The sequence below is a fragment of the Mauremys mutica genome, chromosome 7 (assembly GCF_020497125.1).
Source record: "Mauremys mutica isolate MM-2020 ecotype Southern chromosome 7, ASM2049712v1, whole genome shotgun sequence".
In the NCBI taxonomy this organism is placed as follows: domain Eukaryota; kingdom Metazoa; phylum Chordata; order Testudines; family Geoemydidae; genus Mauremys; species Mauremys mutica.
The window spans coordinates 117,803,375-117,818,014 of record NC_059078.1 but is presented as its reverse complement, the minus strand read 5'-3'; the positions used below and the strand labels follow the sequence as shown (position 1 = coordinate 117,818,014).

Here is a 14,640-nt window from a genome sequence, read left to right as displayed (position 1 = left end):
CTCCTAAGTGGATTATCCAGTTCCATTCCTCAGTTATTGTAAATAATTTAACAATTACTATTCAGCTGTACATCATTTCTCACACAGAAACTCTGTGGTCCAGATATTGCTAATTTTGTTTCATTAAGAAAACAAAAATGTTCAAAAATTCTTGTAACACAGAGAAAGCCTTTGGCTTAGCAAAATCTTAAGGGAGAAAACAGATGACCTTCCAGCAACACAAAATGAGTTGAAAATATTATTTTTTTGTATCTTTTTAATTGTGCTTGAAAAGATCAGGTAAGTGTGCGTAATTGTGGACTTCTTCCTCCACTCAAAAGTAATGTAAATGTTGATCAAATCAAAATTTACAGGGAACCAATCATTCCTGGGCTCATTATTTTACATATAAATACACAAATGAAAGAGCATGGCCAGACAAAGCATATGTGTTAGTGGCTCTACAAAAGGTTACAAATACTTGAAAGCTCACTAGCCATCAAAATGCCTGAATAATCGAATCCTATTAGTTAAAAAACAAACATTTTGGAAGCCTCGGTGTATCAATTTTCAACATACCTACTGACTGCAACGCTCAGGCTGCTGAATGTTTCCTCCAGCAAGCTAATTCTTTAATGAGAGATTCAATTATTAAAACTTCAAAGGAATTCGAGATTACCTGGTCCATACGAAATGCCATCTCTTTATGCAATTGCTGAATAGTATTTTTGACTGCAGCATCTTGTGTTACAAGCTTGTCTTTAGCAGTTTTAACTTCTTTTTTAAGCTCTTCTATTCTTGATTCTAACTGCAAAGCAAACATTAGCAGATAATTATAGAAAAGTCAGTAAAGATTCCATTAAGTTTTGTACAAACATTTCTTACAAATTAGATGTTACAGCATTTTTTAAATATATACTGCACTTGCCGAACTCTAATCAAACTGCAACAATCACTAGTAACAGCCCAGCTTTTGTATTGCAATACTAAAGATGAAAGGGACTGAGCTCATCATCTGTCAAGGGCTGATTGCACCATACAGACGCTCCCTGGGTTTCCGCACTTACAGAAAAAGTTCCGTAAGCTTCCCCCCCCCCCGTAATTGTTGGGGATACATTCCCGACTTACACAAGCGTTCCGTTCCAGAACGCCTTGGGTAAATCGGAGAGCATCTGTATTAAGCATAACCTCTGGACTAGAATAAATTACTATGTGAAAAGGTAAAGAGAAATGGGTCAAATTCTGAGGTTCCTATAAACCAGGGGTGGCCACACCATGGCTCATGAGCCACATGCGGCTCTTTTACAGTTAAAGTACAGCTCGCAAAGACACCCCTCCCCATTCTCTACCTACCAGACTGCAGGGGGTAGCTTGGGACCTCTTCCTAGCAGTGGGGTGGTAGGGGCTTCTGTCCAGCGGGAGGGGGGTCTTGGGGCTTCAGCCCCACAGGGCATGTATACTGGGGCTCAGGGCTTCAGCAGGAGTGGGGCTGAAGCCCCAAGTTCTGGCATGTGTGCCCCCGCTCTCAGAACTTCTCTGAAAAGGACCTCGGGGTTACGGTGGACGAAAAGCTGAATATGAGTCAACAGTGTGCCCTTGTTGCCAAGAAGGCTAATGGCATTTTGGGTTGTATAAGTAGGGGCATTTCCAGCAGATCGAGGGATGTGATCATTCCCCTCTATTCAGCACTGGTGAGGCCTCATTTGGAGTACTGTGTCCAGTTTTGGGCCCCACACTACAAGAAGGATGTGGATAAATTGGAGAGAGTCCAGCGGAGGGCAACAAAAATGATTAGGGGGCTGGAACACATGACTTATGAGGAGAGGCTGAAGGAACTGGGATTGTTTAGTCTGCAGAAGAGAAGAATGAGGGGGATTTGATAGCTGCTTTCAACTACCTGAAAGGGGGTTCCAAAGAGGATGGATCTAGACTGTTCTCAGTGGTAGAAGATGACAGAACAAGGAGTAATGGTCTCAAGTTGCAGAGGGGGAGGTTTAGGTTGGATATTAGGAAAAACTTTTTCACTAGTAGGGTGGTGAAGAACTGGCATGGGTTACCTAGGGAGGTGGTGGAATCTCCTTCCTTAGAGGTTTTTAAGGTCAGGCTTGACAAAGCCCTGGCTGGGAAGATTTAGTTGGGTTTGGTCCTGCTTTGAGCAGGGGGTTGGACTAGATGATCTCCTGAGGTCCCTTCCAACCCTGAGATTCTATGATTCTATGATTAAGATTGTCATATGTGGGCCAATAAGTTTGGCCACCCCAGTTAGAAAAGCTTTCCTTGCTTAGGTAAATGTTTCACTGAGCAAGGACAGAATAAAAATTGAGAGCTCGGCATTAGGTCTTACATTTTTATGAAGTTGCCTATACAGATATACATGTCCAAAAGGCAAGAATCAGACCAAACAGTTTTGTCACCATGTCAAGGACTTGATCCTGCCCTCTAAAGCTGGGAGCATGAAAACAAACACGTAATACACTTGTGTAAGCATGCACATATGGTAGCAGGTTTTGCTTGCGGTTGTGAACGCATTTTAGAGCTGTATGATTTTACTCTGCCGATTGTCAGACAAGCTAAGGAAAAACCTTAAGGACTTCCTGTACACAAATTTACTGAGCAGCAACAAAAACCCACCCCTAAATCTGTTACTGCAACCCAGGAATCTAGTTGCTGCCAAGTTTCATTTCAAGATGCAATATCAAAGAGCTACTTGAATAACATCTTTAAAGTAATCTCTTCTGTAGTGTGCAATATTAAAAGCATTGAAGAGCTGACTTAACTGACAAATGGAATTAAACAGTAGTAACAGAAAGGCCCACTTATCATTAGCACTTTCCATTACAGCACATATGGTATGAAATAGCAAATCCAAGATTCTCATGCAATCGCTGAGCGATATTGGGGAATATGAGTAAGGGACAGTGAGAGAGCTGCATTTGTTGCTTTATGCAGAAGTTTGTTTCCATTTAGCTTGTAATGTTTTTAAAATGTCATTTCCAGTCCATCCATGCTATGTACTTTCAAAAATGCTTTGAGATGCACAGAAAACAGACAAAGCTTCTGTACCCTCAATGCATTCAAGTACTGTATAAATCTTTGACACAGCTCTTGAGAACGTCCCCTGCCAATCTGTGTGGCACAGAAATTAATAATCAGATCTATGACATGACTAAAACGTTAACATTGATTTTAAAATATAAAAATTAGTTTGGACACTATTTCACCACAGAACAAGTTCAATGTCAAGTTATAAACACATGCCTAAATAACCCTTACAGCAGTAGCACTAGCAAACAAATCCTATAAATGTGTAATGACATTCAGTAGGATGCCACACTGGTGATATTTTGCACCAGTAAACACCAAGTACACATTTCTTTGCTTTGACACAGTTCTCAATAACTATTATATTGGAAATGCCTGGGTCATATACAGTAACTTGAAGTATCACACATTATTTGTTCTTATAATGATCTGTATGGAGCATACATCCCTAAATAGCATTCTTTTGAAGTGTGTGTCTATTCTAGAGTATATTTATATATCAGAGATTTTCTCCCTTTTTCTAATTAATCTCTCAACTTTAGGGGTTTCTTTTCATTTTCACTAACAAACAGGAAAGAGGACAGATTACTGTTTAGATTTCTTCTGAATCTCTGTAAGCTATTCGTGGAGATATCTGTAGAAAATTCCTCCTTCTGTCTATCTACACACAATACCTTGTCCTAAAAGGGAGTGCAACTCTTTAATATGTTAAGAGATTCTTCTAAGGTCACCAATTGCAACAATGTCTTAAGTCAGTGGTTCTCAAACTGTGGATCGGGACCCCAAAGTGGGTCCCAACCCCATTTTAATGGGGTTGCCAGGGCTGTCTTAGACTTACCCAGGTCTGGGACTAAAGCCTGAGGGCTTCGGGACTCAGGTTACAGGCCTCCTGCCTGGAACTGAAGTCCTTGGGCTTCAGCTTTGGCCCCCCAGGTCATGTCGTAATTTTTATTGTCCGAAGGAGGTCACAGCGCAGTGAAGTTTGAGAACCCCTGCTTTAAGTGGTCAACAGCTGCAGCATTCCCAGATTCAATTATAACTTTAGCCTTTAATCTTGAGATTATATATAGTTATCTGTAGCTGGTAGTTTGTTTATTTATTAATTTGTATATAGTACAGTATTTAATCCTTAAAAGGTGGCCTCACACACATGCTACAGAAAATTGGCAGGCCCAAACAGTAATATAATTTTCAGATAAATGCAGTATACAGTGCATGCCAAGGTTGTGTTTTGCAATTTGAGTATGAATCCTGGTGCTACCATTTAGTCATCCAGTCATCCTCAAATGGGAACTGAAGGCACTTACAGGATATGGATATATCAGATATACCTATCTCATAGAGCTGGAAGGGACCCCCAAAAGGTCATTGAGTCCAGCCCCCTGCCTTCCCTAGCAGGACTAAGTACTGATCTTTTGCCCCAGATCCCTAAGTGGCCCCCTTAAGAATTGAACTCACAACCCTGGGTTTAGCAGGCCAATGCTCAAACTGCTGAGCTATCCCTCTCCCCCAAAAAAGCCCAATACCCAGAGATGCTGAGCATGTGCAACTCCCATTGACTTCAATAGACTTGGATGCTTAACATTTCAGTGATTTGAACCCAAAGATAGCAGTAAGTGCTTTCAACAAACTAATAAGGCTTCGTGGGATGGAAGAATGAGTCAATAAATGCCTGGGCTACATTAGCATCGGGAGTTTGTTCCCTCCCTCGCACACAATGCTGGCTAGAAACTCCTACTAACATCAGTGACAGTTAAATGTACGGGTCAATGAAAGGTTAGACAGCATAGTCAGCTCTTTTGTTTTCTGTACCTGTTTAATAATGTTGAGGTGCTGCTTTTCTGTTTCTGTTCGTTTTTTCAATTCATCTTTCAACTTGTCCTTTTCTGAACAAATATCCAAAATCAGTTCCTGATGCTTTTTGTTTTCTTTAATCAATCTGTAAAGATGAAATAAAATTGCTTTGCTTTGGTGTCTGTGTGGAAGACAAGGAAAAGTGATCCGAACAATTGGGCACCGGTACTTTTTAACCCAGAACAGCTTTGTTGCACTTCCCTATATGCAACGCTTTTACAAAAAGAAGACAGACCCTTAGCTACATGGCAGCAATTGATGCTACACTAACAATGTGGCTGGCAGTAATGTCAGTGATTACTTGCATGGTCTCCATCACCATGACACCAGAGTACTTCCAACGGGTAAGCGTAGAGTCGCAACAATGGATGTGAACATACAGATATTATCTTCATGTTACGGTTGTGTAGAGTGATATGACTTGCTCAAGGTCACACAGGAAGCCTGCAACACAGCCAGAAATCAAACCCAGTCAGGTCTCTTAACCACAAGATTGTCTTCTCTCCCCCACTCGTAGGTAGTTCAAATGTTTTAAAACAGTTTGTTCCTTTACAGCAGCGGTTCTCAACCAGGGGTACATGTAGCCCAGCCTGAGGGTATGCAGAGGTCTTCCAGGGGCACATCAGCTCATCTAAATATGTGCCCAGTTTTACAACAGGTTACATAAAAAGCACTAGCGAAGTCAGTACAAACTAAAATTTCATACAGACAATGACTTTATACTGCTCTATAGACTATACACTGAAATGTAAGTACAATATTTGTATTCAATTTGATTTTATTTTCTGATTATATGGTAACAATGAGAAAGTCAGCAATTTTTCAGTACTAGTGTGCTGTGACACTTGTGTATTTTTAGGTCCGATTTTTTGTAAGCAAGTAGTTTAAGTGAGGTGTAACGTGGGGGGCGGGGTACGCAAGACAAATCAGATTCCTGAAAGGGGTACAGCAGTCTGGAAAGGTTGAGAGCCCCTGCTTTACAGTATAGCAGCTTGAAGGCTGAATCAAAGCTGTAGCCTAAATGATGGCATGTTTGTGCTGAGATTATGGCTGCATACGGTAGCATTCCAGAAGTGATGCAGAAGACAGTTATACCTATAACTCAGGGGTAAAGTTTTCAAAAGCGCCCTAGGGCCCCATTTACAAAGCACGTAGGAGTCTAAAGATGCAGACAGGCGCGGGGGGGGGGGGGGGGGGGGGAATTTTCAGAAGCACCTAAACAGGTTAGCCAACGCCAAGGCACTTAAGGGAGTGGAGGGAGTTGCAGGGCTCACTGTTTTGGAAAGAGTATAAAAAGGCAGAAGACAAGCAGCACTGGTTTGTCTGCATCTCTTTAAGATAGTGACCAGTACACAAGACTGATCTGCTGTAATCAAGTATTTACAAACGAGGGGCAGAGTAAACAAACAGGTAAAACCCAGCTAACTTGTTTGTACACAATACCCTGGAATTACTGCCATCTAGACACCCACTGCCTTCAACTCCCACTCCCCGAAACACTCCCAAATTCTTTGTAATTGCTTTATGCATAATGTACACATGCCAGACTCACAAAGTCACAGTTTTTCCCCCCCCCCCCACTTAGTGAAGCAAGGTTACCAAAATCATAGCAGATCTCTCCAGAATCCCATGCTCTGAATGGAAGTTCTCTCTGGGAGATTTTTTTTTTTTTTAAATGTGGTCAGCTATTACTGTGGTCACACAGTTCCTCCCAGAAGAAGTTAATAAATATATAAATAAAAGCCACTTTCACTTCCAGCCCTGTCAGCAGAAAAGAGTTTGAAGAGGAAGGTTAGGTTTTTCTAGTGAGCAAATACCCCTCGTGTTATACAGAGAAAGCAATATGAAAGATAAAAGGGGAACCAAGAATTCAAGCAGTGAGCCGAGAGAGAGTTTGAACAATCTTCATTCAGTAAAACTGAGTTAACAATTCTAATACAAAAATTTCTTGTAACAAACTTTGTACATATACAGTAAATTATAAATTTCAAAAGCTTTCCTGTAACTTATTAATTACTGTGTTACCAGATATTATTTCAATGTTATTTGATGCTTGAAGATGTATGCATAAAAATAAAAGCCCTTAATTGCTTAAAGATTTCCTTTTCAAGCCTTCTTTTTAAAATCCAAACTTGGCCATCACAAACTGGCAGAGGAAACTTCAAGTTAACAAGTATCAGAGGGGTAGCCATGTTAGTGTGGATCTGTAAAAAGCAACAGAGAGTCCTGTGGCACCTTTAAGACTAACAGATGTATTGGAGCATAAGCTTTTGTGGGTGAATACCCACTTCTTCAGTATTCACCCACAAAAGCTTATGCTCGCTTATGCTGCAATACATCTGTTAGTCCTAAAGGTGCCACAGGACTCTGTTGCTTTTTTCAAGTTAACCATCATAACTGGTTTAACAATTGGAATAGCTGATGAAATTCTTCTGGAGGAGATATAAGCATGAAACTGAATAACAATTAGAGTGGATTAATTTATTGTATTTGACAAAGGATTCATGTCACCAGTACTTTGATGGACTTAAAAAGGAATTCTAACTAATGGTAGGCTAACTGACCAAGGATTTCAGATTAAGGATTAACAAATGTCTGTTCAGTTCCTGCCACATTCAACAAGAATGTTAGAGGTCTTGCTGTACTCATTGTACATATTTGTGAATTAAATTTAGAATCTTTATAGAGTTTTTGCTCCGCCGGCAGCACCCAGCTTTTTTTTTTGTTTGTTTGCTCCGCCAGCAAACAACTCCCCCTCCCCCCCCACGTGTCCCGATATTTTCTTCCTCTCATCTGGTCAGCCTAGTAAGGTTACTCTTGCACACACTTATTTGTCCTGCGGTTAATCTAGATACTCACTTCTTTATAGTTTGCTCCTGTTGGAGGTATTTATCTTGCACACATTTTTCAAACGTTGCCAAGGCATGTTCACCCTTCCTCATTCCATTTGGGAGCTTACGCTCTTTCGTAAAATCTGTAGATAATAGTTCAGATTCTATTTCTTCTAGCAAAGCCTCCTGTGATGATGATTGTTGTATTGTGGAAATAAGTTTCTTGGTGCAGTCTGTGTCATAGGGGCTTTCTGAATAGATTCTATGGCTAGATTTTTTCGTGAAGTCAGACTCCTCCCTTAGCTCCTGCAGTATTTCCATTAGGGATTGTTCTGTGCCATTACTTCTTGAAACCTGTTGTTCAAAACCTTCACCAGGCAAATGTTCTGCATTCACAGAGTCTTCTACTTGTCTTTCAGAACATGTATTAGCACAGCAGTCCCCACCTTCACCACAATCAGGTGAAAGCGGCAACTCCTGCGCTTCAGTTATGGCTCCATCCCCTCTTATGTCAGTAGCTGTTACATTGTAGTTTGATGCCAACGATTTAGGTTCCCTTTCCAAGCTGGAATCCTCATCACCAGTATAACCAACATCTGAGCAGTCCTTCACTTCAGACGTCTTGCTTGTGCTCTCATTACCTGATGAGCCAGAAGGTGTATTGTCTTCCTTTGATAGATTGACCGGCTCCAGTATGCTCTGCATTCCCGGTAAACGCTCTTCCATCCTTCCGTTTTAGGAATCTAGAAAGAAAATTTGGACAATATATTACATTCAAAAAGTCAAGATTAAAATGCGGGAGAGGAAAAAATACTTGGTTGGAAGTTCAGACACTGAAGGAAGGAGAAGAATTTGGTTTTACATTGCCAATGATTAGCCAATGTTTTTGTCTGCTAAACATTTGAACATTCACTGTTTCAACAATTATAAATCTCTTATTTAAAAAAAGAAGATGTTCAGGGGACAGGGAAGGATATCAGACACTGAAATTTAACTTAATTTTTATGTAGTGGAGTTTTTTTTTCTCCCGTTCAATAACTCTTGCAGGAAACTGTAGAGGTGGCAAATGTTTTTTTCATTCTACGGTGTTTTTAAAAAAAAAAAAAAAAAATGAAGCACTTCCTGCTTTCAGATAAAAATAGCAAAAACAATGCTTCCAAAGAATAAAATACTGTAAAGGTTTCACTTTAAGCTTGCCAATGAAGGTGATTTAAAAACTCACAACAATGATTCCTTAGAGTACAAGGTTTCTTGCTATAGACTGGAAACCACCAGCCATCCATAACAATCCTTCAGGTAGTCCACAGGTTTTTCCTCTTTCACAGTCAGTGAGCGCACATACATACACTAGTTTCTCATCACCAGGTACTGACCAATCAGTTCTTTGCTTGTTGTGACCCTTGAGACCGTATGGAGGTCTCTAGACCCAGCAAACTGGAGGGGTTCTTTTCACCTTCTTCCTCACATGCAGCTGCAACCGATCAATGCCCAGCTACTGTATTTTCAGTCAGTCAGTCTCCAAGGAACTCCCTCAGGCTACACATGGCTTAGCTTCTGCTCAGCCCTTGCCATGCTGGCCAGCACCTTGAGCAGCAGCTTGTATGGCTTCAGCTATCACTAAACAAAAGGACATCTAGTTGGTTTCTCTTTTAGCTTGAATTAAGGGTGCTTAATACACCCATCAACTTTATCAGGTCTGTGATCCATAGCCACCCTTAATGCTTTCCACTATAATATGTAAATGCAGCTGGAAACAATGAGGAGCCACCTGGCCAGCTGTCTCTACTAGGAGGAGACAGGAACTACACCCAGGGATGGTAGCCAGCAGCTGCACAGGAGCTCCCAGCCATCAACAAGAGGAAAACGTACAGGAGAGCAGAGAGTGAGACAGACAGGAGACAATTTATCGGAGGAGGAGCATGCCAGGGAGAGCATTAGATGCCCGGGCAACATGGACAGGGAAGCCTGTGGAGAATAGGAAGTTACAGAAACAGAACACATAGGAGAAAGATATACTGAAGACAACAGCAATCAGCTGTTTTCAAAAAGGACAACTCACTTTTCAGACCCTTTAAAAGAGACGCAAAACACTGTCCTCTCGTCACTTTCAACGCAAGATGCAATGTGCTGAAGCTGCTGAAGATTAAAATCATCGGGACCAGGCGAGTAGATAGTCTGTGCCGTCACAACTGAATGGGGGTGGCGTACAAGACACTATTACCATGTAGTCTGCACTATGAAAAAGTGAACCATGCCTGCTGCAGCTCCTTTGCTTTCACACAGCACTGGGGCCAATTCCTGTTGTACTCTTCCCCCAGTATCCCCTGTGCAATCTCTTCACAGATGTTCATGTTTCTGTGACTGGCTGCAGCTCTGTCTGCACAGTCTTGTCTCTCCACAGACCCAGGACCTCTGTCTACTCCAGGCAACTGCACATCTAGAGCATGTAACTGCCATGGTCAGTTGCTCACAAGGGAGAGCTGCACAGTGCGTTCACTTAGGTGGGCAATCAGGAAAAAGTATTTAAAAAATAAACATTAACATGTGGGAGGGGAGGGGGATGACTTCTGATCTCCATGACCCTGGCTTGGTGTTCACAACTGTGGCCAGAGTGGTCACTGTCAGGCACTGTGGGACAAATGCTGGAGGACTGTTACGGTCGACATAGGTCACACAGTGTCTACACTCACATTACATTGACCTCAATAGGTTGACCATGGCTCAACGCTGTTTGGGGAGGTGTGTTACTGCATCGCTGTAGCAAGGTGTTTACATCAGGGAGTGACAAATTTGAGCATAGAACAAATAGGTTGACATAAGTCACCTTGCGTGAATCTAATTTGGTAGTTTAGACCAGGCCTAAAAAAGGAAGTCATACCAAAATAACAGTCTACATAAGGAGTTTTACTGTCCCACCTTGATCCAAGTCTCAGAGTCATAGACTAACACCAGAAGGGACCATCATGATCATCTAGTCTGACTTCCTGAACATCACAGGCCACAGAACCTCACCCACCCACCCCTGCAATAGGCCCACAACCTCTGGCTCAGTTATTTAAGTCCTCAAATGTTGATTTAAATACTTCAAGTTTCAGAGTATCCACCATTTATTCTAGTTCAAGCCAGCAAGTGACCTGTTAGAAAGCCCAAGACCTATGGAACTCTTCATTTTGATGTACATCTTAATATGAACTCCAGAAACAAATGTGTTTCAGCTGTCTTTCTCAGCACACTTTTGCACTGGGGAACATCTTTATGGTGCAACAGTTGGCTTTATGAAAGCAACATCTTGCTAGACAACATTATCAATGCTTTCTGTCCTGAGATAACAAAAAGAACATGAATCAGAGCCACGTGTTCAAAGTAACACACTTGCATTTCTATTAATCTTGCATTACAGCATCTGAACACAAAATCTACCTCTAAGTCTGCACGGATACATCATCATTGGTTTTACTTCTGAGGCAATTTTATGTTGTTGTACATTGTGTATGCGGAAAATCTGGTGTACTCAGATTTGAACTGGCAACAATTTTTCACACAAATTGCATTTTTGTCCCCCCTCCCCAAAAAATGCAGTTTCAGTCAGCTAGAAACTATTTGTGAATTTGACACAAATTTGCTAAATACTTACAGGAGAAAGATTTTGGGACTTAGGCGCTATTCACAAAACAGAAGGTGGCGTTGCTGCTGCTGCCCAGAGTGACTTATAATTTTTAGGGGTGTGTGTGTGTAGTCAGTCACTGGAGAAGGGACATGAACTTGGGTCTCCCACCTTCCAGATTAGTGCCCTAACTATCAGGCAACGGAGTCACTTTCTCTGGCCCAGTGACTAATAGAACACCTTCAACAGGAGAGATAGAGGCCCCACATCAGAATATTCTACAGCCCTGTGGCTAAAGAACTCTCCTGCAGTGTATGAAACTGTGGATACGTCTACACTGGCGGGGGGGGGAAACATTTCAATTAAAAAAAAGGTGTGAGTGAGTCTCAGAACCCAGGTCTATAGACTCAGGCTTGCAGGCCTTGCACTACAGGGCTAAAAATAGCAAATGTAAGACATTCCCGTTCAGGCTCTGAATCCTGGTGAGGGGGGTGGTCTCAGAGCCCAAGTGGGAATATCTACATTGCTATTTTGAGTGCAAGCCCAAGTCTGCAGACTGAGGCTCTGAAATTTGCTGCCAGGGCTTTTTTCTTTTTGTTTTCTGCAGTGTAGACATACCCCCAAGTTCAAATCTCTGCTCCACATCAGGCAGGGGGGAGGGGGATGGAAGAACTGAACTTGCATCTCCCATATCTTAGGTGAGTGCCCTAAGCACTGGCAGTCCCACTCTTTTTGTGAATCTCTAACCCCTCATTTTATTTGATTTTTCATTTCGAGTCAAACAAACCATTTAGTATGTCCTGAAATTTGTCAACTTCTTCATTTAACTGAAATGTTTTTGAATTTAGTGTCGGTACAAACTGAATTTCTTTTCCATTTTTCTCATTTTATTGTCTTGCTTTTAACATTTGCAAAAATAACAGAAAAGGTTTAGAATAATTTGTGTTCCTAATGACACCTGCTATTTAGTGCATTCAGCACACACTTGCAGGGTCAATGTGCACATGCACACACACACCCCTCACGTGAAAACACCACAATATCCACTCTCCAGCTACTACAGCTTTCCTCACACACACACACACACACACACACACACACACACTCACTCTAGATTCTCATTCTCTTGTTGGGGTCACTTTCTCTTAACATTAGTCTGTGACCTTATTTTACAAAAAAAAATGGAAGCAAGAGAGAGACTAATAATATCCATTTGTTAATAAGAGCAACAAAATACCACCACCTTGGCACATAACTTTGGTCTCCTATTCTATGCCTCATGGTGTACTCCTGAGGGCATTCTGTGCCAAAAAAAATTAAAATTCTGCACATAGGATTTCAAAATTCTGCATATTTTATCTGTTAAATAAATGTGGAGGCTCCAGCATAGCATTAGGGAGCACAGGACACTGGCTGCACGGAGGTGGGAGATCACTGTGTAGCTCCCGCCTGGGACACAGACTCAGCGGTGAGGCTGCACCCAACCCTGACACAGCGCAAGGACCGGGCCTGCCCCAGAAACACCCCGGCGCCCTGCCCCTCGATGCCAGGTGTACCAGACATGGGCAGGCAGGATCCAAGTGTGGAGGGGCTTAGTGTGGGGGGGAATCCAGGTGTAGGTTGAGAGGGTTCTGTGTGGGGCAATCTGGATGCGGGCAGCTCAGTGGGGGATCTGGGTGTGTGTGAGGGGGATCTGGATGCACAGGGACTTGTTGGGGGGTTCTGGCTGCAATGGTAATTGTACTCTGCAGGGGAGTCCAGGTGAAGGTGGTTGGGGCTCAGCAGGTGATGGTTTGGGTGTGGGGAGCTCAGATGCTGGTGGAATGGGGCTCAGTGGGGTGGGGATCCAGGTGCAGCTGGTTGGGGCTTGGTAGGGTGGGGATCCAGCTGGCTTGTTGGGGTGGTCCAGGTGCAGGGGGAATGGAGTTTGTTAAGGGGGGTTCTGGGTGCAGGGGGAGTGAGGCTCGGCAAGAGGGTCTGGGTATGAGGGGGTTTGGATGCATGAGGGTAGGGCGGATGGGGGAGCAGCTCCCTGTACAGTGATCCCTCCGCCTGCAGCTGAGGAGCGATAGGCGTAGGAAGTGCGGGGAGAGGGAGGCAGTTTGCAGAGCTTCCTACAGCCAGGGGAGAAATCTGGGGGTGGGTCTGACACAGTCCCAGATGCCATGCAGGGGAAGAGGAAGTCCCGTCCTCCCCAACCCAGCCAGGACTAGCAGATGAGCATGGCGCAGGATAAGAGCTACCAGTCAGGTCTTCCCCAGTCCTGCCTCCTGTCCCAAAGTGATTTACCTTTCTGCTGGCTGCCCTGGTCACCCGAAACATACTGCTGGGAAGGGTCGTACGATCACTCTTGTAGCTTCCCTTTGCTTCCCCATCAGAAAGTCAATTTTCTGCGGGGAAGCAAAGAAATCTGCAGGGGACAAATTCTGCACATGCGCAGTGGCGCAGAATTCCCCCAGGAATAATGGTAACCATGGATAATGTGTATGTTTAACGACAATTAAACATATAGGGAAACTATACAGAGACAAACACAAACATGCTAAAGGAGAAAAACCAGCAAATTCTGACATTTTAGGGTTTCCTGCAAATGTAATTGTTTCCCAAAACATAACATTAAAAAATACAAATGTTTCTAGCCTTCCTGATAGTGAAGACTGTACTGAATCTTCATCCTTTTAAGTTTATAAACAGACTGAATTTGGGACAGGAGTGGGGCTGAAATTCATCTCAATAGGATGTGGTAACTAATTTTTTCATTTCAACTGCTAACATTTAAATGGAAACAAATGCCAACATTTTTCATCATTTCACTGCTTAGCTTCATATCAGAAACTTCCATCCAATATGTTTACATAAGCATGGATGGCCATCCCACCTCTATTTTGATATTTATGTAAAATAGCCTTTGCAAATGAATAGAACAAGGCAACAAATTTGAACATGTATACAGCAGAATACACCAGATACTCTTTCAATTATTGAAGCAATTACTTGCTACAGGTCTTATAAATTAAGGAAAGAGATAGTCACCATTTTGTCAACTAAAGTGTGTTGGTAATGATACAGCGTGTAAAATTTCAATAAAACTTAGCCTAGCAGTAGCAGTTTTCTGAAAACAAACCTGACATTTTGGCTAATATCTATGATGCTGTCTACTGTGCCCTAATGTAGGTTGTCAGATGTCAGCGTGGTTATGGAACACTGACACAAACTTATGACAAGATAAAGTATTTTATCGACCGCTATAGAGGTGGCATTTATTTATATATTGTGTAAGCAAGTGGCGTGGTTAATCTCTAGCTGTTGTCAGCACACGACATGATTAAT

At 42.4% G+C, this 14,640-nt stretch overlaps 1 protein-coding gene across 2 annotated transcripts in view; it reads right to left on the bottom strand.

Moving 5' to 3' along the window:
* CCDC186 (coiled-coil domain containing 186) overlaps positions 1–14,640 on the bottom strand; it is a 57,308-nt gene that overhangs the window by 26,554 nt on the left and 16,114 nt on the right. For both annotated transcript variants that reach the window (XM_045024644.1, XM_045024645.1), the window contains exons 2-4: positions 7,735–8,449; positions 4,834–4,960; positions 659–787 (exon numbers count right to left, since the gene is read on the bottom strand). In XM_045024644.1, coding sequence (XP_044880579.1) covers positions 659–787; positions 4,834–4,960; positions 7,735–8,432 — 954 coding nt within the window. In that variant the 5' untranslated portion in view covers positions 8,433–8,449. The remainder of the gene's footprint in view (positions 1–658; positions 788–4,833; positions 4,961–7,734; positions 8,450–14,640) is intronic.